At 44.6% G+C, this 24,238-nt stretch overlaps 1 protein-coding gene across 1 annotated transcript in view; it reads right to left on the bottom strand.

Moving 5' to 3' along the window:
* Window positions 1-24,238, bottom strand: part of PTPRR (protein tyrosine phosphatase receptor type R) — a 192,455-nt gene that overhangs the window by 151,592 nt on the left and 16,625 nt on the right. The window contains exon 2 of the mRNA XM_068272751.1: window positions 21,784-22,088. Within this exon, the coding sequence (XP_068128852.1) occupies window positions 21,784-22,088 (305 nt within the window). The remainder of the gene's footprint in view (window positions 1-21,783; window positions 22,089-24,238) is intronic.

Here is a 24,238-nt window from a genome sequence, read left to right as displayed (position 1 = left end):
AGTCAAGCCTGCCGTTGCACACCATGTTGTGTATAAAGGGACTCCGAGCTCAAAATAAAAACGAAATCGATACTCACCTGGGGCTTTCTGCAGAAAGCTCTAGGTGAGAACCGATTTCGTTTTTATTTTGAGCTCGGAGTCCCTATAAGCTCTGTGAGAGTTCTTCCATAGGTGGAAAGTAGAAATATTGTAGAACCAGAACACAATGTTGACAACGCAGCAGTCAGATGTGAAGACGTGAGCAACCCTACTGCATGCATACAGGTTTGAATTATGTACCAAAGCAAAATTAAGAGGTTTCAAATGATACCAAGAGTCTAAACAATAGGTGTTGGTGTATGTGCACGCATCTATTTCTAATTGACCAATGTATTGTCTTTGTAACCCAAACTTGTATGCACTCCAATTAGGGCATGAGCCCGCTAATGCACTTGTCTGCTTTTCAGTTGCACATTAATTTTTAGAGATGCTAAAAAGTGGACAGAATTGTGTTAGTGGGCTCAGGCCCTATCATTTGGCTATGTTTCCACTAGTGCGTTGCAATTTCTTTGCTGAAAACATGTAAATGATTTTGCATGCAAGTTCGTATGCATATTGTAACATGAAAACGCACACGGTTTCGCATATTTTTGTTAATATGCGTGTTTATCCATGTCAGTGCCTGTGTGCTTTTTAAAATTTACGTCAAAACGTATGCAAATTCATGTAGAGAAAATTCAGGCAATTTTTACTATTTATTAGATTACATGCGAGTCTTACACTATGCGTGTGGTGTGCAAATTCTAAAGGCTCTGTTGTGCAGAATTTTTCTGCACAACCCTGTGCTCAGATTCTGTTTGTAGTGGATACAGGCCCATTGACTTTTATTGTCATGTAAATCTGCATGAGGAAGATGCATGCAAATTTGCGTTAGTGGAAATAGGTTAGTCAGGGTTTTGTTGCCACATGCGCTAGAGAAAGTAATTTTAATTACAACACACACACACGCTGCAGTGCTAGTCAAGTTGATGCTGCGCTCCCTTTCCTCAGATCATATGTCCCTGTGCCCTGTTTATCCCTTCCCATGCTATACCAGCACCCTCGTGTATTTTACCATATCAATCAATGGGAACAGGACCGTAAACACCTACTCTGCTCTTTGTTTCATCTTTCACCCCTCAATCTTCTTGTTATCAGCTCTGATAAAATCTCTGACTTTAAACACCTGAAAATTCTCCACAATTGCTGGTTCACAAGATAGGTTTCTGTAATCTATCTCGGGGGCGTATGGGCTTCAATTTGGCATAGAGGTAATGGGGGGGGGTTGTAGAAAATATGGCTGTGGAGATGTTTTGGGGGATTATATTAACCTCCCTGGGGGTAACACAAAGCTACACTCCACACGCAGTCAGCCATTCTACTTCCTCTCCATGGAGGCTCTGAATCACTCTGGTGAGGTCGCAGTCAGTGATCTCAACACAGAGTTACAGAGGAGGACGGAGGTAAAATTGCAGCGCTGGGAGATGTGTGAGTGAAAGGACTGCTGCTGGCTTTTGGGGCGGCATGATTTTTCCCCATGTTTTAGTGTCTGAAATGTTCAGAAAAAGCCCTAAAATCTGGAAATAATCATACCACCAGGGAGGCTAAAGTACTACAGAGCATGCATGATACTGTTTGTGGAAGGCAGCTTCTGGGCAGCAAGATCAAACATTACACAGTCGCTGTAAGGATGTAGACGCACTATAAGCGCTTTCTGAGTTTTTTTTTTTTTTTTTTAAACGCTCCCATTGACTTGCATGAAAATCGTGGTAAAATTGTCGCAAGCGATAATGGGTTTTTTTTGTTTTAAATCTCAATTGCGGCAATTTTACTTCAATTTTAATGCAAGTGAATTGGAGCATTTAAAAAAAAAATGCTCACAAAGCGCTGATGGTCAGGAAAGCTTTCAGATGGCACTCATAGTGTGTCTACACAACATACGTGTCAAACTCGGGCCAAATCTGGCTCTTGGAGCTATCAAATTTGGCCCTCAGGTGGTTTCCCCACTTTGCATTATGTTTGATCCACTCTAGACTACCAGAGAAGCTATATTTGAGGGTAAGCCCTAGATCACCAATGAAACCATGGGGGGAGAGAGAAAGCACTGGATACCAGGGAATTGTATAGGAGAAGGAAGGGACCACAAGACACCAGGAAACTTTATAGGGAGAGGAAGGGTGGTCCCTAGACACACCAAGAAACTGCAGAGGAGGGAGGACCACTAAACATCATAGAGTTGTATGTGGGTAAGAGGGGGCCGATTAGACACCAGGAAACTTTACAAGGGAGGGTATCCACCAGATATTGAGGTTGGCCCGTGACTTGGTCCCAGAGCTCAATATCAGCCCACTTTGTATTTGAGTTTGACACCTCTGATCTACAGCCTTATGCCTCATCTACACGGTACAATTTTCCATCAGATAGACAAATCTATTAGATAGATCTAATAAGAAATTGCATCGTGTGTAGACATCTACATTTTTTCAGATCAATTTTGCGATAGATTTTGCTTTGATAAGTACCCAAAATCTATTGCAAAATCTAACGCAATCCAAGTGGACCGGTTGGAAATTAACTACTAGGTCCATCTGATAGATCTGATCTAACGCAAAATTGTACAGTGTAGATGAGGCTTAATGCAAATCAAAGCTGCTGTCAATGGGGGCAGAGGGTGAGTGCCTCTGCTTGAATCTTACCTGGGAGAGGGAGAGAGAGGACAGGAGGGGAAAACTGCACACCGCATGGGACATCTGCATTGGAGGGAGGAAGGGATGAGTAGGTCACAAGGACATCTAATCTGAATGAGTGAGGGAAGCAGTCAGGCAGAGCACATACATCACATCATTTAGCACTAGAAGACCTAAGGAGTATTGTGTGTGTTCAGGTGGCAATACATCAGGCTGATCGACCATCCAATTAGAATATTCTAATGTAATTGGATGAAAATCTGTGCCACCAAGTGCATGCCTGACCAACAATGCGATCAATTTCAGGTTCAAAACTGGGTGCATTCTCAATCGCGCATGCTGCAAGAAGTTGCTCTATTTCCTGACAATCTGCAAATGCGATGAAACCCCCAGTGTAAAGTGTATACCTTGCCTGTCTGCTGCCACCGATTGCCCCTCCCCTGCTCTGGGCACATTCACCTTTCCATACAGGCACGCTCCATGTGGTTTCTTAATAAGGGCGTGTGTGGCGCATGTGTATGCAGTGGAGGAATCCCGGCGGAGGCCAAGGTGAGGTAATTTATACATTTTGCACGGGGGGGCATTTACACTAGGGGACAGGGCCGGCGAGGCAGAAGTATGCGGCAACCCAAGGCCGATTCCCAATAGATTTCAAGCTAAACTTGATCAGGAATCAGCCTGCGGTGTATGGGCAGCCGACAGATCTCTCTCATCAGATTTGATAAGAGAGTTTTGTCTCTTGTTCGAATCTGCCCATCATCGCTAGGTGTATGGCTACCATAAGTGTGTGTCTGTGTTCAACTGTGATTGTTTTCATTTGTGTGTGCGTGCATGCATGTATTCAACTGTAAATGTGTGCCTGTGTTCAACTGTGTGTCTTTAAGGGTGGAAGGGGGAGGGGAGCCTAGGGACCACTAGATTAACAGGGATATTAGGGGCTACCTGCCTGATGCCACTAACTGTATTTACCGTCTAATTCCTGTATCATATTAGTGACCTCCGAAACCTACATCCAAATCCGTGTGTTATGTCACTAAGGATGACCAGAGACAGTGATTACAGTGTAAGATTCTAAGGACAGTAATGCTAGATATACACAATATAATTTTCTGTCAGATTTACAATTTTCAACAGGTCCGTTGGATCTGATTACTGATCGATTTTCCATAGAAGTGAAATAGTCGATCTGGCAGTAAAGGTGGCCATACATCTAGCGATGTATGGGCAGATTCGACCAAGATCTCTTTTATCGAATCTGATATGATAAGAGAGAGATCTGTCAGCTGCCCATACACCACAGGCCAATTCCTGATCAATTGCTCAATATGCTGAAATCAATCCGCAATTGGCCCTGTGTGCCAAATCTGTCACCCCGACGATGTGCTCCCCTAATGTAAATGTGCCCCATGCAAGTTATACTTTACCTGTCCACGGCCTACGCTTGTCCCTCTGCTGCGGGCGCATTCCCCTTTTCATACACGCGTGCCCCACGTTGTTTCCTAGTAAGGGTGTGCGTGTGCGATGTCACAAGCGCGCCCATACTAGGTAACCATGTGGGGCGTGCATGTATGAAGAGAGGAATGCGCCCGCAGCAGCAGAGGGACAAGCGTAGGCCGTGGACAGGTAATGTATATTTTTCATGAGACATCTGGGGGGTGGGGGTGGTTATGCACTGGGGGGTTTGTTGATCGTTGCAAAATTGCACGACATTCCCCCCGCTCAACCGAATCAAGCAAGTCGGTCCAACACCTTGCTGCTTGAGCGATCGAGGATGCAGCCAATTTTCATCCCAAAATTGCCGGCATTGTTGGTCAGGCATGCACTTGGCAGGACACATTTCTGATTATAATAATTGAATGGGAAAGTCAATCGGGCAACAAGTCGTCTGATGTATGGCCACCTTTAAAGAGAATCTGAAGCTAGTATAAAACTCGCTTCTTCTCTTATATTCAGCAGGGGCATGTGTGCCCCTGCTAAACCGCCGCTATCGCGCCACACAATGGGGGTCCCTTACCCCCCAAATCCCCTCCCTCCTAGCCGGGGATCTCTTCCGCATAGAGGCAGGGCTAACGGCTATAGCCCTGCCTTACACGCGTATGTCAGCGCGTATCTCCGCCTCTCCACCGCCCCTGTCTTCCTTCACTGAGAGGCGGCGATGCGCTGTGAGGCAGGGCTGCAGCCGTTAGCCCTGCCTCTAGGAGCAGCAAAATGTACGACCAATTTGGTCGTTGATTTTGAGGGGGGGGGGGGGAAATTGGGGGGTAAGCGGCGGTTTAGCAGGGGCACACATGCCCCTGCTATATATAAGAGACGAAGCAAGTTTTTTTACTCGCTTCAGTGCCAGAAAATTGTATTGAGTACTAGCATTCGTGACATGAGGCAGGGATTAGAGTTCAGAATATTTTTACTTGGGGGTGTGGCCTGATTTGAAGGGCGGAGTTGAGTCCACCAGATCGCCTGTGTATAGGTGCTGGAGTTATAAATCCGGCCCTGCCCTAAATGCTTATATGTCAGAAAATTGCAGCAGGATCATACAGAAAACATAATTAGCAAAATGCAAATTATGATTCTGCATTGTGTAAAATTGCATGCTATTTACTAAGTGTGAACCCTGACTCACACATTGTATTTCAAATAACCAATTTTCTTATCACAAAAACAAACAAACATTGCTATCTGGGAGTACTGCAGATAAAAGCATTTAGGGCTGAGACACACCAGAAAATCTCCCCAAACACTAGAGGTTTCAAAAGCTCTTCCCAGTGTAATGCTATAGGGGATTTTTACAAAACCTCATTGCTCCAGTGTGCATAGACACATAGGATAACATTAGCAGGAGGTTTCAAAAACTCAAAGTGCTCAGAAAAACTCCTCTGGTGTGCACCAGGCCTTACAGGGGAGAAGCCTGTCATTACTCCTAGCTGGAAATTCTGTAGGGAGGGGGTTGAGGGGAATGAATAAACCATGAGGGCCCTTTTCCACTAGCAGTCGCTAGCGTTCACGCTGAACGCTAGCGATTGCTGAATCACAAAAGTGCAGGAAACCTCCGGCGATTGCGTTCACAATGTTGCTATGCTGTAGTGCATAGCAAAATCGCGGCAAATATCGCTCCACGGCACGATTGCATTTGAGGCAAAAACGAATCGCGGTAGTGGAAATAACCTACCGCGATTCCTATGTTATTTAGCAAACCCTAGCGATTGTAAAATCGCTAGCGGATTGCGATTTAGCGATTCAGCTAGTGCAAACACGCTAGTGGAAAAGGGCCCTGACTCCTACAGCTAGACATTTATTACAGTGTTCAAAGATACTATCTAAAACAGGCACTGTATTGTAATTGGAATAAAGATAAAGATCTGCAGTGCCAGGAGAAGCAGTAAATAAAGAAGGGGGGGGGGAGAAACACTTTATATACAATGAAAGATAGCAAATGCCAAAAACAGATTATAGTGTGTAAATCACACTGACAGCAGAGCATAGACAAAAGCAGATACCAGAGGAATAAGCAGAAGATATAACTAGTAATAGCAGAAGAAAATACAGATCAGAGAAGTGAGAGGCTGGAAAACACAGGCAAACATTATATACACAGGTGCAGCCAGATGACCTCACTGTAACTGTAACTGTACACTAGCACAGGCTAATTTGCATACTGCACAGTGATTGGAGGAAGGAGCTGCTGGAGAAAGGAGCAGCTGGAGGAAGTAGGAATCAGCTGGATGGCACTGTAAATTTGCCAACCAACATATGGCTGTGCAGTCTACTAGCATGCAGTAACAGAAATGAGGACATGTGAAAGGTATATTACAGCAAACATACATTTTTATTTATTAAAGCAGTATTAAGCAACACATCAGATATTTTTCCAGTTAAGGTTACTTCCGCTTTAAGGGGTAGAAAGACTGTGGTCCTCAAGTGGTTAAAGGACTTTTTTCGTGGTTATGTTTTTTGTTTAATTAAAATACTTTTTCTAAGTGTTTGTGTGTTTATTTACTTTTAACTCTTAAAGGAAATGGGTAAAAGGTACAAGTACCCCTATACTCATTTCCCCTGGGAGGGGGGGTGGGCATCTGGGGGACCCCTTTTTAAAGGGGACTCCCAGATGCCACCATGAACCCCCCCCCCCCCAGGAAATCGTGGCCTCCACCTCCACCGCCCATCGGAGGTGGAGAAGAGCCCCTTGTCCTCGGATTGGACAAGGGCTCGGAGGGGGAGGGGAAAGCTTGGCTGCCCCTCCCCTTCTGAGACCCCCCAATCCATAGACCATGCGGACTGGTATAGTCAGGGTTCGGAGCCCCACACGGCCGGTGCTCCGCATTCTGGCTATCCCAGCCTGCATGGGGGACAAGGGGTTAAAGAGGTCTGGGAGGGGGGACCCCACGTCGTTTTTTTTTTATATTTCCCACACTCAGAACGAAGTAAGTAAAACTCTTCCCACTTGGGGGAATCTATGAAAATAATACACTATTGTTACCTGTGCAAAAAAAACGGACATTTTCCGCATTTAAAAGACATTTTTGCCCTTGAAACTTAAAAATCGATTTTCTCAAAAACTATAAGGTCTTTTTGAAAAAAAATGTTTTCCTCTTATTCCCACTGATCCCCTTAATATACCCTGGGAATTTGGTGTTCTTAAATTTTAAGCAGGCTTTGCTATTAACCGTTAAAGTCGGCGGGTTTTTAAATGTATATATTTTTCCTTTGAAACTTTAACATCGATTTTCTCAAAAACTATAAGGTCTTTTTGAAAAAAAAAATTTCCTCTTATTCCTTCTGATCTCCTTAATATATTCTCCAAATTTGAGGCCCTTAGCACTTAAGGGGGCTTTGCTATTAACCCTTAAAGTCGGCGGCTTTTTTATATTATACGGGAGCGTAATATTACGCGATTACGGCAGACTGTGTAATTTCAATAGGAGTTTACTGTCTTACGCGTAATTTGTTACGCGTAATAACGTAACCTACGGTCTACGCGTAATTAATTACGTGTAATACCGTAACCTTACACGTCATGCTTACGGTGCATTTGTAGTGAATTACGATGCGTAATTACGCTAATGTGTAATTTCGGCCCAGCACTGATATTATATCAACAAGAAAATGTATTTATATATACACTCTAAAGACAAAAATAAATGTGCTTGTTGATATAATATTAACCTGTTTTTGTGTCTGCTTGGAAGAGGTAAGTCCACCATTGCCTTCCCCGATTTTTTAATTTTTATTTAAGTTTTAGCTACTTTTATCCTTTTGTCGTCTCTGTTAACCACTTAACGACCAACGTCAGCCGATAGGCGGACGCAGGTCGCAGTGGTGTTTCCATGGAAACGTTCCATGTCAGTTCACGGAGGGTGTCTCCGTGAACAGCCTGCGAGCCTCCGATCGCGGCTCGCAGGCTAAATGTAAACACGCGGGGAAGAAATCCCCGGGATTGACATCTTACGGCGCGTATGGTGCAGCAGCGCTGTAAAGGAGATCGGCAATCCCCGGCCACTGATTGGTAGGGGATCGCTGGCATCTGATAGGCTGAAGCCTATCAGAGGTGGCGCAGGACGGATCGCCGTCCTGTGCCGCCCACAGCGAGAAGGGGAGGTAGGGAAGGAGAGGGAGGGCAGGATAGCGCTGCGGAGGGGGGCTTTAAGGAACCCCCCACGCTCGGCCACACAGCGCGGCGGCGATCAGACCCTCCCCCCAGCAGGACATCCCCCTAGTGGGGAAAAAATGGGGGAAGTCTGGTCGCCCTGCGTGAAATCTGATCTGTGCTGGGGGCTGAAGAGCCCGCGCACACCGATCTGTGCAAAATGCTGCGGTCCTTATGTGGTTAATTTCCACATTGTTCGAGTCCACCCATGGTGGAAGTGTGCTGTTCCAGATCTAAAGAGAGCGACATCTAAATACTGAGTGGGGAGAGATCTAATCTCCCCACTTGCATCTACAATGTCTGCCTTAGTGGTAACCTATGTTTGTGAGTATAACTTTACATACTTGCCTCTCAGTACATACTGCTTTATATTGAGCTCTCAATGTTCTCTCTTGTTTTCTCAGAACTCATTGGAGTGTGTAAGGGGCTACAACGGACCCAAAAGCCTTTTTTATTAAAATGCTATGGAAAACAATTTGCTGAATATGCAAATCATCCCTTGTTGCCCCATGTAAGCTAGCCACACCTCCAGAACTGCTGGAAAGCAATGATGTGTCAGCGTGTTAATTGTACAGAGCCACAATAATGCGACATGCATACTGACTGTATGCATGTCTGTATGCATGTTGGATTATTGTTGCTCTGTAGAGTCCACACTCCATGACAGGGGACCAGAGGACAGCAAGGGAAGCCTTATTAGGATCCAGAGGATTCTCTCTTATGCTGGGTACACATCATGCGTTTTCCTGCGGGTCGATCGGGATCGATTCAACTATTTCTGACGTGCTCGATTCCTGCAGGAACGACTGAAGCCCGAATCGAGCACGTTGGAAATAGTCGAATCGATCCCAATTGACCCGCGGATCAAGGGGGAAAACACATGGTGTGTACCCAGCATAAGGTAAGTATTTGATTGTGTACCTAAGCTTTGGCTTCGGTACACTTTAATAACCTCCCCACTCCTGATTCACCCCCCCCCAAAAAAAAAAGCATAGAATAATACCAAACATTTCTCCACTAAAAAAAACTGCAGATATATTACAGGATTATTTTAGGATACCAAATCAGATCTATCACAATACCATATCATTATTAATTGCTTTCAGAAATGGCCAGTATAGTATTATATACATAAATTGTGCTTTCATTATTCACCAGTAAACCCCAATTTTCAAAAGAATCACACACACCAACCGCCACAAAGCCCTGCTACCCGAAAGCCTGAGCGCACACACACCACAACCGCCACAGAGCCCTGCCACCCAAAGCCTGAGCGCACGCACACCACAACCGCCACAGAGCATGCCACCCAAAGCCTGAGCGCACGCACACCACAACCGCCACAGAGCCCTGCCACCCAAAGCCTGAGTGCACACACACCACAACCGCCACAGAGCCCGACCACCCAAAGCCTGAGCGCACACACACCACAACCGCCACAGAGCCCGACCACCCAAAGCCTGAGCGCACGCACACCACAACCGCCACAGAGCCCTGCCACCCAAAGCCTGAGCGCACACACACCACAACCGCCACAGAGCCCTGCCACCCAAAGCCTGAGCGCACGCACACCACAACCGCCACAGAGCATGCCACCCAAAGCCTGAGCGCACGCACACCACAACCGCCACAGAGCCCTGCCACCCAAAGCCTGAGTGCACACACACCACAACCGCCACAGAGCCCGACCACCCAAAGCCTGAGCGCACACACACCACAACCGCCACAGAGCCCGACCACCCAAAGCCTTAGCGCACGCACACCACAACCGCCACAGAGCCCTGCCACCCAAAGCCTGAGCGCATGCACACAACAACCGCCACAGAGCCCTGCCACCCAAAGCCTGAGCGCACACACACCACAACCGCCACAGAGCCCGACCACCCAAAGCCTGAGCGCACACACACCACAACCGCCACAGAGCCCGACCACCCAAAGCCTGAGCGCACGCACACCACAACCGCCACAGAGCCCTGCCACCCAAAGCCTGAGCGCATGCACACAACAACCGCCACAGAGCCCTGCCACCCAAAGCCTGAGCGCACACACACCACAACCGCCACAGAGCCCGACCACCCAAAGCCTGAGCGCACACAAACCACAACCGCCACAGAGCATGCCACCCAAAGCCTGAGCGCACAAACACCACAACCGCCACAGAGCATGCCACCCAAAGCCTGTGTGCACACACACCACAACCGCCACAGGGCCCTGCCACCCAAAGCCTGTGTGCACACACACCACAACCGCCACAGAGCATGCCACCCAAAGCCTAAACGCGCACACACCACAACCGCCACAGGGCCCTGCCACCCAAAGCCTGAGCGCACAAACACCACAAACGCCACAGAGCCATGCCACCCAAAGCCTGAGCGCACACACACCACAACCGCCACAGAGCATGCCCCCCAAAGCCTGAGCGCACACACACCACAACCGCCACAGAGCATGCCCCCCAAAGCCTGAGCGCACACACACCACAACCGCCACAGAGCCCTGCCACCCAAAGCCTGAGCGCACACACACCACAACCGCCACAGAGCATGCCACCCAAAGCCTGAGCGCATGCACACACACCACAACCGCCACAGAGCCCGACCACCCAAAGCCTGAGCGCACACACACCACAACCGCCACAGAGCCCGACCACCCAAAGCCTGAGCGCACGCACACCACAACCGCCACAGAGCCCTGCCACCCAAAGCCTGAGCGCATGCACACAACAACCACCACAGAGCCCTGCCACCCAAAGCCTGAGCGCACACACACCACAACCGCCACAGAGCCCGACCACCCAAAGCCTGAGCGCACACACACCACAACCGCCACAGAGCATGCCACCCAAAGCCTGAGCGCACACACACCACAACCGCCACAGAGCATGCCACGCAAAGCCTGAGCGCACACACACCACAACCGCCACAGAGCATGCCACCCAAAGCCTGAGCGCATGCACACACACCACAACCGCCACAGAGCCCTGCCACCCAAAGCCTGAGCGCACACACACCACAACCGCCACAGAGCATGCCACCCAAAGCCTGAGCGCACACACACCACAACCGCCACAGAGCATGCCACCCAAAACCTGAGCGCACACACACCACAACCGCCACAGAGCCCTGCCACCCAAAACCTGAGCGCACACACACCACAAGCGCCACAGAGCATGCCACCCAAAGCCTGAGCGCACACACACCACAACCGCCACAGAGCCCTGCCACCCAAAGCCTGAGCGCATGCACACACACCACAACCGCCACAGAGCCCGACCACCCAAAGCCTGAGCGCACACACACCACAACCGCCACAGAGCCCTGGCACCCAAAGCCTGAGCGCACGCACACCACAACCGCCACAGAGCCCTGCCACCCAAAGCCTGAGCGCACACACACCACAACCGCCACAGAGCATGCCACCCAAAGCCTGAGCACACACACACCACAACCACCACAGAGCCCTGCCACCCAAAGCCTGAGCGCACGCACACCCCAACTGCAAGGCGGGAGTGGGTGATGGACACCCTGAGAAAAAAGCACAGAGACAACGGGAGCCCAATAGCTTGATATGTCAACCAAAATTATACAGCGCTCAGATAATATATATTACAATCAATGTGATTCGGATATACGCGATACAATCAATATGATTCTTATATTATATGACACATATACTATCCTACACAGAAATTCCACACCAATCCGGTATATCTGTGAAGGAAAAAACAGTTCCTGTTTGCCACATAGTCCTATGGGTGCGCTTCTGTAACAAGGCTTGAGTCAATCCTGTCCTTTAAATACTTTCTCTATACCAGAACAGCGCTCCAACCATATGTTCTCTGTATGTGAACTTTAACCACCACCAGAAACACCCTAAATGATCCACACTCACCAACTGTGGTGGGCCAGGGGTTACAGTGGCCTTAGATCGCCTTTGGAGTACTTGCCAGGCTCCCCACACCTTTTGGCTAATGTCAATTGAAAAAATCTCTGTATTTTCCTTCTTGGGTCACATATATACCTCAATACAAACAAATACTATCATTGCGCAGATATCTCCATTAAAAAAAACGGTTTATTAAAAGGTTCCACTCACATATTACAAGCAGGTAGTAAGCCTGTGGAGTGTGGGAACGGGCTCCACCCCGTTCGGCCTCCTGGGCTGGCCGCGGTTCAGATGTAGTCTCGGGTTTCCAATCGTCTCACCACGCCACCGCGTCCCACCACTCGCATGTGTTACTTCCGCATGTGGCTCCTCCCTATCGATTTCGTCATGAAATGACTCATTCAGGGGATGGAGCCACCATGCGGAGATCGAGTTTGTATAGGCCGCAGCTCCGCCCCGTCCGCTTGCCGTACAATCGCTACGTCACCCGCCCACTGGGTTCAACTCTCAAGCGTTCCTACGTCACTACTACATCACGCGCCCCTACGGCGGTGCCCTTCTACTTCCTTGCGCCTCATTATGCGTTCCGGAGCTCGGGAAACTGCAGCCATCTAAAAACTTTATTAAATACCTTAGAAACATTAAAAAAAAATTGCATAAAAAGTACTATACTCTGGCGATTCCTTTACTATACCTCCACAATATGTACATCCTTAATTTACAATACATCTACTCATATTACAGTCACTTTTAATATCACCATATTAACCCTATCGGAGCATCCATTTTTCCACAGGTTTTTACAAAATAAAAACAGGAAAAACAGAAATACACCACATCAATTTATATTATCACAGCCACTACTAATAAAAACATAGAAATTAATAATATACATTAAATGCAAATCACCCCCTATCACTCATATACATCTCAAGTTGACCTCACTAGCACCATCTAATGGTGCATTTAAATAGTGTTTCATTTCCATAGCCTTAATTATATTCAGATGTCCCTTTATCATTCATTATGATGGCTATACACTTTGTATTCATCGATTAACTATCTTCAATAAAGCAGTTTAGGTCTAGCTCTACATTAAATCCCTTGGGTTGCATCATCTCCATCTGAAATATCTATTCTGTCTCTTTTCTAGAGATTAATCTAATTCTGTTTCCCCCCCTCCACAGTATACTCACCTTCTCAATTGCACAAAAGCTTAGTCCACTTGGATCCTTATCATGCACCCTCCTAAAGTGCTCAGATACACGATGTCCTCTGACCCCCTTTCTTATGTTTCTAACATGTTCAGCTATACGTACTGTAAGCTCTCTTTTCGTACGGCCTATGTACTGCTTGCCACATCCACTCCACAACAAGTACACCACTCCCTTGGTGTGGCATGTTAAATTCTGCATAATCTTAAAAGATCTTCCATTATGGAAGGATACAAAACAATCCATCCTGACGCCCCTAGCCCCCCTACATGAAAAACAACCACCACACGGGAAAAAACCCTTTCTCTGCCATGGTGGTGTTCTTACTGGTTCTGGGGGATTAACACAGCTGGGGGCCAGCATATTCTTTAAGTTATTAGCTCTTCTATAAATCATTCTGGGTTTATCAGGTAGTAGTTTCTTCAAGGTGGTATCCTCCAACAAAATCCCCCAATGCCTTGAGATGATCATCTCCAAATATTTATGTTGGCTACTGAAATCCGTTATGAATGCAGTTTGATACTTCTGTACCTCAATAGCTTGATATGTCACTGGATAATATAGGCACATACATTTTCTGCAGGAATTATACTCACAAAAATATGGTTGCATGAGGGAGCAACCAACCACATAGAACAGGTGGAGAGTATCAGCCTGTCTCTACTCGGGTACCTCCAGGAATGACCAGATTTAGGATGGTCGCATTCTTAGAAAAAAAGGGAATATACTACTGTCAGTGAGAGAAACCCACTGGTAGACTATACCTTCCTCCCCTTTTTAGGGAGAGCGGTAGGTGGAGCTAGGACAACAAGTATGAAGAGGCGCCCAAACAGGATAAAACTAGGATAAAAACAAATAAAAATGAAAAGATAGAGGTTGCTTACCTCTTAGATGACACAATCAATTTATGAAAAAAAGATTGTTATTTATTAAGCACAGGCACCATGTTTTGTGGGTGCATGCCCACTTCATCAGGCTATTAACAGTTCCGAAAGCATCAAGCCTTTACACTAGAAGCGCCTCCACCTCTATTGTACCACAACTGCAAACTCCCACTAACGATCCTTTTACACTTAATGCGTTGGTACTCCTTAGTGTGCGTCAGTACACGTTTTTTCCATAGCAGTGCATTGTGAAAGAGCTTTTAGTTAAAATGTGCATAGTGGGAACTAAGCCATAGGAAAACATGGGCATTACTGTGAAAATCAGTTTTCTTTCAGTTATAACTGAGAGCAACTGATTAAAGCATAAAGGGGTCCTTGGTCACCACCCACAACCGCCCATACTAAGCGGCCGCCCAGGGTCCATGCATAATTACAACCTTCGGTTAGTATATAGGATTCCTGGCAGATCAGCTGTTGAATAAGCAGTTGCCGATCGATGTCCACACCATGCATAATTACTGTCTTTTGGTTATATAGATACTTGGAAAGACAAATGGGGCACCCTGTCCATGTGAAACCCTTTCGGCAAGGGTCACACCTGAGTACATGGAAAAATGGCAGCTCTTCCTCGGCGCTCGAATCTGCATTCTTGGCGAGCAGCCAGCTGAGAACAGCTGACTGCCGGCATTAGGGAATCGCACGTGTTGTGTGATAAAAAGCAACAGTGTCAGCTTTTTTTCATTGGTATATTTACAATTAATTATAAACTGTCTAATTTTACATAATAAAATATTAATTAGCTACTGATTCTATTCTTATTATTATTATTTTTAAACCATTGGAGGATCTGTCCACCAGGAATTGTATTAATTATTTTTGTCTTCATGCTAGTATATGGGACATTGTCCAGATTTTGAGTGATTTAATTTTGGAAGCCAGATAAAATAAATATCATATTCTTTATCTGATATCCCACAAATTGACTGTGGAGCACTACTGGGTCCTGCCCCAAATGATTTCCCAAAAAGGGATATTTTGATACATTTTCTATAGTAAATAATTGAACACTGAAAATGATACATAAAACAGTATTTCAGTGAAGTAGCCACCATATGGCACAATGCATTTATGTGCAGTAACCCCCAGCAAAAGTCAGATTTTAGAAACACAGACATGAATGACTATTGATTACTGATTTCCCATTGCTCTCTGTGGATTGCACGGCTACCGTCTATTGGCAATAAGCCTTACACAGCTTCTTTTTTGATGTTTTTTTTTACTGACTTAGATTACGTTATATCTAGAATAAATACAACAGACTTGTTCTTGGGCATTATTGGTATCCCTTGTTATAATACCACACATTACTGTATGTAACATAGACACATTTCCTTATCCATTATTACTCTCTGGTAGTTATTGGGTTAAACTGCTTAAGAGTAAAGAGCCATTAAACTACAGACAGATATACTGTCCAGACCACTCACCTCTGTCATTTCTGCTTCAAATAGGTAACTTAATAAAAAGAAAGCCAGTGATTGACTCCTAATGTAATATAGCTGTAGACATGATATGTAAAGGCTTGACCAGTGAGTAGACTATGCATGGTATACTGTATATGAATAAACTAGCAATACAGTAGAACATCCATGCTAAAATATTAGCACTAGTGAAAATATGCAGAAAGCTCACCCAAACTCCTCATGAAGGCTATAAGCCAAACTAAAACCTGGGTTGGTTTAAATCCCTATTGAGATTATATGTGTGTTCTTCATGCACACTCTCCAAGAGTAGAATCATACTTATTATGCACAAAGACATGATAGTTCCTGCACTATTGCTGTTTCCTCAGCATGGCAGCATACTGGATAGCTCTCTTGCCTTGCATTGCTGGGTCCTGGTTTGAGTCCCAGCCAGGGCACTATCTGCACAGAGTTTGTTTGCTCTCCCTGTGTCTGTGTGGGTTTCCTCGGGGCACTCCGTTTTTTTACCCACATCCCAAAAACATACAGATAAGTTAATTGGCTTCCCCTAAATTGGCCCTAGATTATAACTGACATTTGACTATGGTAGGGATCAGATTATGAGCTCCTCTGAGGGACAGTTATTGACAAGACTACATATACTCTGTGAAGCATTGCGGAAGATGTCGGCACTATATAAATACTAAATAACAATAATATATCGGCATGAGTTTAAGCATTCCAGTACCTATGAGACAACAACCTGGGAAGAACTTTGAGATTATGGAACTTACCCTCTATGAAGTACTTGCTATGAGCAGAGCCGGTTCTCTCATGAAGCAAGGTTTAAAGCGGAATATAACCCTGCATTTCAACTTTGCTCTAAAACATTATTTACAGCATATTATATGCAACCAGCATTTTTTTTTACTAGACCAGCATTGGAAGGGTTACACAGAGTTTTAAAGTTCCTGGAGATTTCTGCAGACGCATCCGAAGCTGAAATAGATACATTTTGTTTACATAAATGTATCTAAGTGTTGAATGTGACTCACTCTCTCTGACTGAGCTGGAGGACAGCCAAAGTGTGTAACATTCAACACTTAGATACATTTATGTAAACAAAATGTATCTATTTCAGCTTCGGATGCGTCTGCCGAAATCTCCAGGAACTTTAAAACTCTGTGTAACCCTTCCAATGCTGGTCTAGTAAAAAAAAAATGCTGGTTGCATATAATATACTGTAAATAATGTTTTAGAGCAAAGTTAAAATGCAGGGTTATATTCCGCTTTAAAGCCCCATCTACACCTTGCCATATTGCAGCGATCCGGCGGCTCGATTAGCCGCCGGATCGCCTTTTCCGCGTGCCCGCCACGTCCCCGCTCGCCGCGCGTGCGCCGCATTCGATTGCCCGCTAGTCCCGCCGGCGCCGTTTATCTCCCGCACGATTCCCTGTCATTGTCCCCTCGCGGGGAGCGAGCAGGGAATCGGCGGTGCGGAGATCCGTCCTGTCGGATCTTATCAATCGAGCCGCATCAGCGGCTCGATTGATAAGGAGCATCGCGGCCGCATCTACTCGTGTAGATGCGGCTTTAAACATGCATCAGGTGCAGAGATTACAGGGGGCGGCATGTTTGTACTGTGTGTTTACACTTACAGGATGCAGTCAGAGTAGGAGGAGAAGCAAGAGGAGAGCAAGTGAGGTGAAGAGGTCATCATCCACTCTTGTCATATCGGCAACCACACAATCTAAAACAGATGATTGTCAGGAGCTCTTTGAATAGGCCTCAACAAAACGGAACATCACCCTGCCGACAAAAAATATGTGGGACCTGCAGACACATTTACTCCACTGACAGGGTAATGATACCAGGTTCACAACAGGAGTACAGAGTACAAGGTAAATTTTCCTGTGGGTCCACCAATCTGGTATATCTGATCATGTGTGCTAAATGCCCCAATGTTATGTACGTGGGAGAAACTGGACAAACACTGCGCAAACGTATGAATGGACACAGGCACACTATTAATGATACCAAATCTGGACTCCCAGTTGCTACACACTTTCAGTCCAACGGACACAGCATGGATGATCTTCGTGTCACTGCCCTGAAGGGCGGCTTCAAAACGTCAAATGACTGATTAATAGTAGAAACAAAATGTATAAATTGGTTCAAAGCTGTGCAGAAGGGTTTGAATAAGGACAACAACTTTCTATATTGGTATGAGATTGATGATATATGAACTGTCTCAGCCACTCTAGCTGAACTTGTGAACTAAGAATTTACGATACCTCTGGGTCAATCCTAAATACCAGGTCTGTGAGCAATGGAGTAAACAAGGATCCTTATCTTACCCCATTTAGATGATCTGTTTGTATTAAGGCATCTTAATGACGTATTTATGCTTGAAAAAAATATCTGTTTTCCCTTTTAATGTTGCATGTATATAAGCTGTCTGTACCACCAGCTTGCAAACTAACAGGATGTAAACCTGACGAAGGCTGCAAGGCCGAAAGCTTGTTTATTCTTATTCATTTGTAGTTAGCCAATAAATGATATCATCCTGATTTAAAACTTCTTGCAATGTAGAAAGGCAGCTTGTTGTGCTGTATGAGGAGTATGACAGTGCATGAGGAGGGTAGAGGCAGAAGAGGAGCTGTGTTTCATTTGACTTGTACAGCAGAAGGGAGGAGGTGGCACCACTGTCCTGACAGAGGAGGAATGGAGGACAGCCAACTGGCTGAGGGAGGGCAGTTTGTTTGTCACAGACTCACAGACAGCCAGTGTGTTATTGTGTTGAGCTGTATGTCTCAAGTTGTTGCATATGTTCCCTTGCTGACAGAACATTAAATGAAGTGGAGTAAATTGTTGGATGCTGTGCGATCATTCCAAATCGAGAGGGGAAATCCTCACAAGTTTGCTTCAGGCTGCAAAAACTCTAGAAGTAGTGAGGGGTAAAACCACTAAAATATCACCTTTGGTAACTCTGAATTTACTTAGATTTCTGCGTGACTGAAGCTTGGATTTTTTTTCCCAGATGGACGTATTGGTCAATACATTATCTGTACTGCTGGTAAATCATCAGTGCCTTTATTAATTATGCTGCTCAAATGGGCCGCCTGTTTTCTATAACTCTAGGAGTCATTCAGCTTGCTTTAGGCCATAGGATGTTCTTTCTCTATACCTCTGATTTTTCTTTTTTGTTAGAGGCTTAGACTTGTTTAGTTTATACATATCAGAGGAATGGCCACTAGTCTCACACTGCAGAGACGAGACCTGTAGTCCCTTAGGCTTTTCCCCTTCAGAACTGAAACTGGGTTATTTAAAGTGCAAGTAATCATACTGTATCAGTAGTGTTTTACTTTTTCTCAGCTAGCTGTTTCTCCTCATAACTTCTGGAGCCATTTAATATTTTACATATCGCAGGATTTTTTAATCACCTAACCTTTAAAGTGAATGGTAACCTGTATAAAAAAATAAACCAGATACTTACCTAGGGAGAGGGAAGGCTCTGGGTCCTATAGAGCCTTTCCGTTCCACTCACAGATCCCTCCTTCCAGTGCTGACACCCCTGTAGCAGTATTCAACCAAATTGGTCAAATACTGCTTTCCGCTGATGAATGTGGATTTTGGAAGTCCCGAGTGCTCCTGAAGACTGTACTCATGCAGGTGCAGTATGGAGCCGCCAATTTCGGGACCACTCGGGTTACTGAAGACTTCCAAAGTCCCGCACAGAGGGGGTTTCAAGTGGGGGAGCTGCCGCTGCAACTAGGGGACCGAGAGAGGAACGGGAAGGCTCTGTAGGACCCAGAGCCTTACCTCTCAAAAGGTACGTATCTGGCTGATTTTTTTAAATCTCCCATTGACTTTAATAATGTTAGTGGCTGAAATTAATACTTATTAATTTCAGCCACTGGCCTTAGGAGTTGCTGAGGTCGCAACCTCAGCGACCCCTTTATGCCTTCAGTCTAGTCTATAATGCTGCATTTCCTACTTGGAGTATATGGATTACCATTATCTACCATGCACCCAAATTTCCTACCAAGACCTGGATGTGCAATGGTTACAAGTATGACCTGAAGATCTCAATCAATCATTTATAGGACACTAAAAGAATTACTGCTCATTTTGCCTCAGTTTGGTATGATATCTCACTATTCACCCAACTAAAGCTCAATGGTATTACCCTCATGACTGATAACACTTAATGGAGTGAATCCCATGCTGCAGCTTATTAACAACTACAGTAGTGTTGTTAAAAGCCCAGTTGAATAACAGTGAAGAGGATGAATTTACTTAATTAAAATCTCCTGTCCCATTATGTGACTCACTTTCTTCTCCCCAGTTGGACTATGTGCGACAGAACATGCAAATCAATCCCTATGGTAAAAATAAAAAAATTGCAAAACAAGGCCATAATGGTACAATTTCCACTCATGGGCTACATTTGAATTTTTAAAAATACACAGACCAACTGCAGGTCATAGCACTACCAGACCTGTAGCTGTTCTTATGGCAGTCATGTGCCATGTAATATTCATTCATTCATTCATTCATTCATTCATTCATTCATTCATTCATTCATTCATTCATTCATTCATTCATTCATTCATTCATTATTATTATCTTCCATAGTGCTGTACATAGTACAAAACAAATAGTGGCAGGGGCGTAGCAATAGGGTCATTAGGAGTCAGTCATAATCAAAAGTCTGTCATTTCAGAGCCACTTTGTTAGAAATGACCATGAAGTGCACTTGTAGGTTGTGATGTTTTGAGAAGGATCCAAAGCTATTTCCAAACATTGGACTTCTTATGATGAGCTTAATAAGCCATCATACCTAATTTTTCAAACTGTATTACTAGGCTTGCTGCTTACAATTTTTTTTCCAGTTAAGTTAGCAAGAACTCATCTACGTGAAGCAACAAAGCTATGTATCAATTCTGAGATCTCTGCGGGGCGTCTTTGGAAAGAGCATTCAATAGACGTAAAATTATCATAAACACCTTTTAAATATTTTTAATTGTCTTTCAAACGTTATAATGAGCAGAGTTTTAAACACCTTCTCTAAAAAGCTATCGAATTACTTGGATTGCAGCACTGAGCATAAAAGTATCATCTTTAAACACAAATTAATGCCCAACAAACACAGCTTATCAGTTTTAACCTAACAGAAAGTATTAAAATGCTCAGGTATCTCACTTCTTTATAATTGCGCAAAAGGTGGATCAGCGCATCACCAGGCCGCCTCTGAATGGCCTCCTATCAGAGGTGCGCTGAGCCCCCCCAGAAACTGCAATTTGCACACTTTTCAATTTTACTTGGGGGCGCACCCAGGCTATGCATATGCATAGGTTAAGATTTAGTTAGTGTTAGGTCCCCTCCCATCGAGGATGACTTCTCCGCAGTGGGAGGGACGAGTACTTAAGTTGCATGCAAGCTGTTACAGGAGACCAACATCCTCCAGTGGTAGACAGGTTATGTGTATGCTAGGTGTGTATTTTACCCCACAAGTGGGGCTTGCACTCTCTTGCAGGTAGGCACTTATCTTTTTTTAAGTAGCGCTGCTCATTTCCTTGCCATGTCTCACTTCTTTATACACAGTGTTTTCAATGCCAGGAATAAAGTTTTGAGCAATCTTTCAAAAACATATAGCATATCAGGAAAAACAGTATTCAAAGATTAAATTACCATAACCTACATAAGAAAAGCAACTCTTTTAATCAACACATCCCAGCGTCCCCCTATTCTGTTTTTTGTGAGCTAAAAAGGTCTCTTTAGTTTATACAGTATCGGCCTCTGACATTATAAAGAAGTGGATTGTTTTTCTATTATGTGTCATTTTGCAACATGTGTTTCTTTGAAAACTTCTTTCTTTATTACCACAGGCCTTTTTTTAGTAGAGGTTCAGACTTTATTTCTTCCCCACCGGTTTTCATGAATGTGCTCCATAATGTTTTATAATATCAGGTCACAGAGTAAACTTACCACTAAAATCACACAGGATTCTGGGATAGGCAGATTTTCTACTTCCACATCTGAGTCTTCTGAAGCCAGCAGATTCAGTGCCTGGTCATGAGGTGACCGGGGGAAAGACGATTTCATGTAGAGTGCAGGAAGAAGCTTAAAGCCATGCAACTGTGTTGGAGAATGAAAATTGTGCTCAGGCATTTTCTGCCTTCCTAAGTCCAAGCTTTTCTCAATATTGTGCACATGACTATAAATAAATCTGGGCTTCCCGCTCTTCCTCTCACGAATTGCCAAGAAATGATCGTTGTCTCCAGAGAAGCATTCTGTTAGGATAGAAAAAAAGGAATACATTAAGCAAAATATATGCAAAACAGAAATATAGTCTTTGGCATGTATTTTAGATACATGTGTGAAAGGGATCAGCTTAGGTAGCTGTGAGCTCTGCTAAAAATTCACTGATCAATCAGATCTGTGCACATTTAATGCCTATACTGTACATGAAAGGAGAAAATGTAGACTTTTCACACAAAGGGCTTGATTCACAAAGCGGTGCTAACTGTTAGCACGCCTGTGAAAACCCCCTTAGCACGTCTAAACAAGCTTATCGCGCATAAAACTTTACGCGCGCAAAACTTTATGCGCATAAAACTGTACGCGCGTACTGCACAGAGCGCAGGGCGCTCTGCGCGCAGTGCCCATTAAAGCCTATGGGACTAGTTAGCGCGCGATCTGATTGAGAAATCCGGTGCTAACCTACTTAGCACTCTGGTTAGCACGTCTAAAGACTTTAGACGTGCTAAGTAGGTTAGCACCGCTTTGTGAATCAAGCCCAATATGTTTTTCTGTTCTTCCTAAACAGGACCAGATACGGTTCTGCTTTGTACAGGAATAAGACACTAGAGGGCACTACTGGAAGTCAAAACTGGCTCTTTATTCAGCTCAAAGCAAAGCCTGTTTCCCATTTTCCAATGGCGTGGCCTGGACTGGATAATCTACAGGAATTACATGTTGTAAATTAGCACCAGGAACCTGCATGTCATGGCTGTGAAACTCACACATCTTCACAAAAGGCAGCAATAACATTAAACAGGTTCACATGTGTTTTTCCGTAATGCGAAATCACATTACAACGGACAGGCCATGGAAATCTGGAAATCTATGTATATATCAATGAGCTTGTTCAGATTTAATACAAGTTTACACAAGTGGGAAAAAAAACAAAACTTGCAGCCGGTTACATTCCCTGAACAATACGCTCAATATCTCTATATTGCATTCACTTCTACAAAAAAAACCACAAACATTTTCTGCATTTTCTGCATAAATCTTATGTTATTTTCAAAAAAATGTGTGCAAAAATATGTGTGCATTTCCTGTGCAGACTGCAGACAAGTGTGAGCCCTGCCTAAGCTGACATTTTACCCAAACATTCAAGAAGAGTTTGTTTAAAGTACATTTACTATTTATTATGAAGGTGTGTTCTTGGTTTCAGATTTTTGCGTCTGTGTATATATTTGTAAAAGGGGTGCTCCGCCTGATCAAACAAGGCTAGATACTACCTGAACATTCTAATTAATCAACACTTGACAAAGGCCTAGTGCCGAAACATTGTGTGCTTTTTGCTGCTATGGAATAAAAAGTGTTCTGCTATAACTGCATAAATCCAGGTGGAGACCCAGTCTTCCTTTCTTGCTGGTCTAATTTATGTGCACCTTGTTGGATCCAGGTGCAGACTGGTTGACTCCCTGGTGTTGAAACCCTTCTACACAGTTGAGCTCTGGGACCTCTTTTTTTCTGTGAACCCCTATAATGTCCCTGATATATTTCTGGTTATATAAGGCAGCATGAGAAAAAGATTTTGTATTCTTGGCAACACTCATGACTTAAAGGATACCCAAAGTGACATGTGACATGATGAGATAGACGTGTATGTACAGTGCCTAGCACACAAATAACTATGCTGTGTTCCTTTTTACTTTCTCCGCCTGAAATAGTTAAATATCAGGTATGTAAGTGGCTGACTCAGTCCTGACTCAGAGAGGAAGTGACTACAGTGTGACCCTCACTAATAGGAAATTCCCCTTTTTATCTCTTTCTTGCTCTCAGAAGCCATTTTCTGCTAGGAAAGTGTTTTATAATTGGAATTTCTTATCAGTGAGGGTCACACTGTAGTCACTTCCTGTCTGAGTCAGGACTGAGTCCGTCACTTACATACCTGATATTTAACTCTTTCAGACAGAGAAAGAAAAAAAGGAACACAGCATAGTTATCTGTGTGCTAGACACTGTACATACACATGTCTATCTCATCATTTCACATGTCACATCGGGTATCCTTTAAAGTGTACCTGAGACATTAAAAGCAGAAGGGTTTATATTTACGTGGGGCTTCCTCCAGTCCCCAGTAGTCTGTCTGCTCGCTTGCTGTCCTCCTGGTTCCTTCCGTTGTGCTGCTGTTAGCCCTGATACAGGCC

This window comes from Hyperolius riggenbachi, chromosome 3 (genome assembly GCF_040937935.1).
Source record: "Hyperolius riggenbachi isolate aHypRig1 chromosome 3, aHypRig1.pri, whole genome shotgun sequence".
NCBI classification, from domain to species: domain Eukaryota; kingdom Metazoa; phylum Chordata; class Amphibia; order Anura; family Hyperoliidae; genus Hyperolius; species Hyperolius riggenbachi.
The sequence above is the reverse complement of the archived record's forward strand: the minus strand, read 5'-3'. Positions and strand labels throughout refer to the sequence as shown.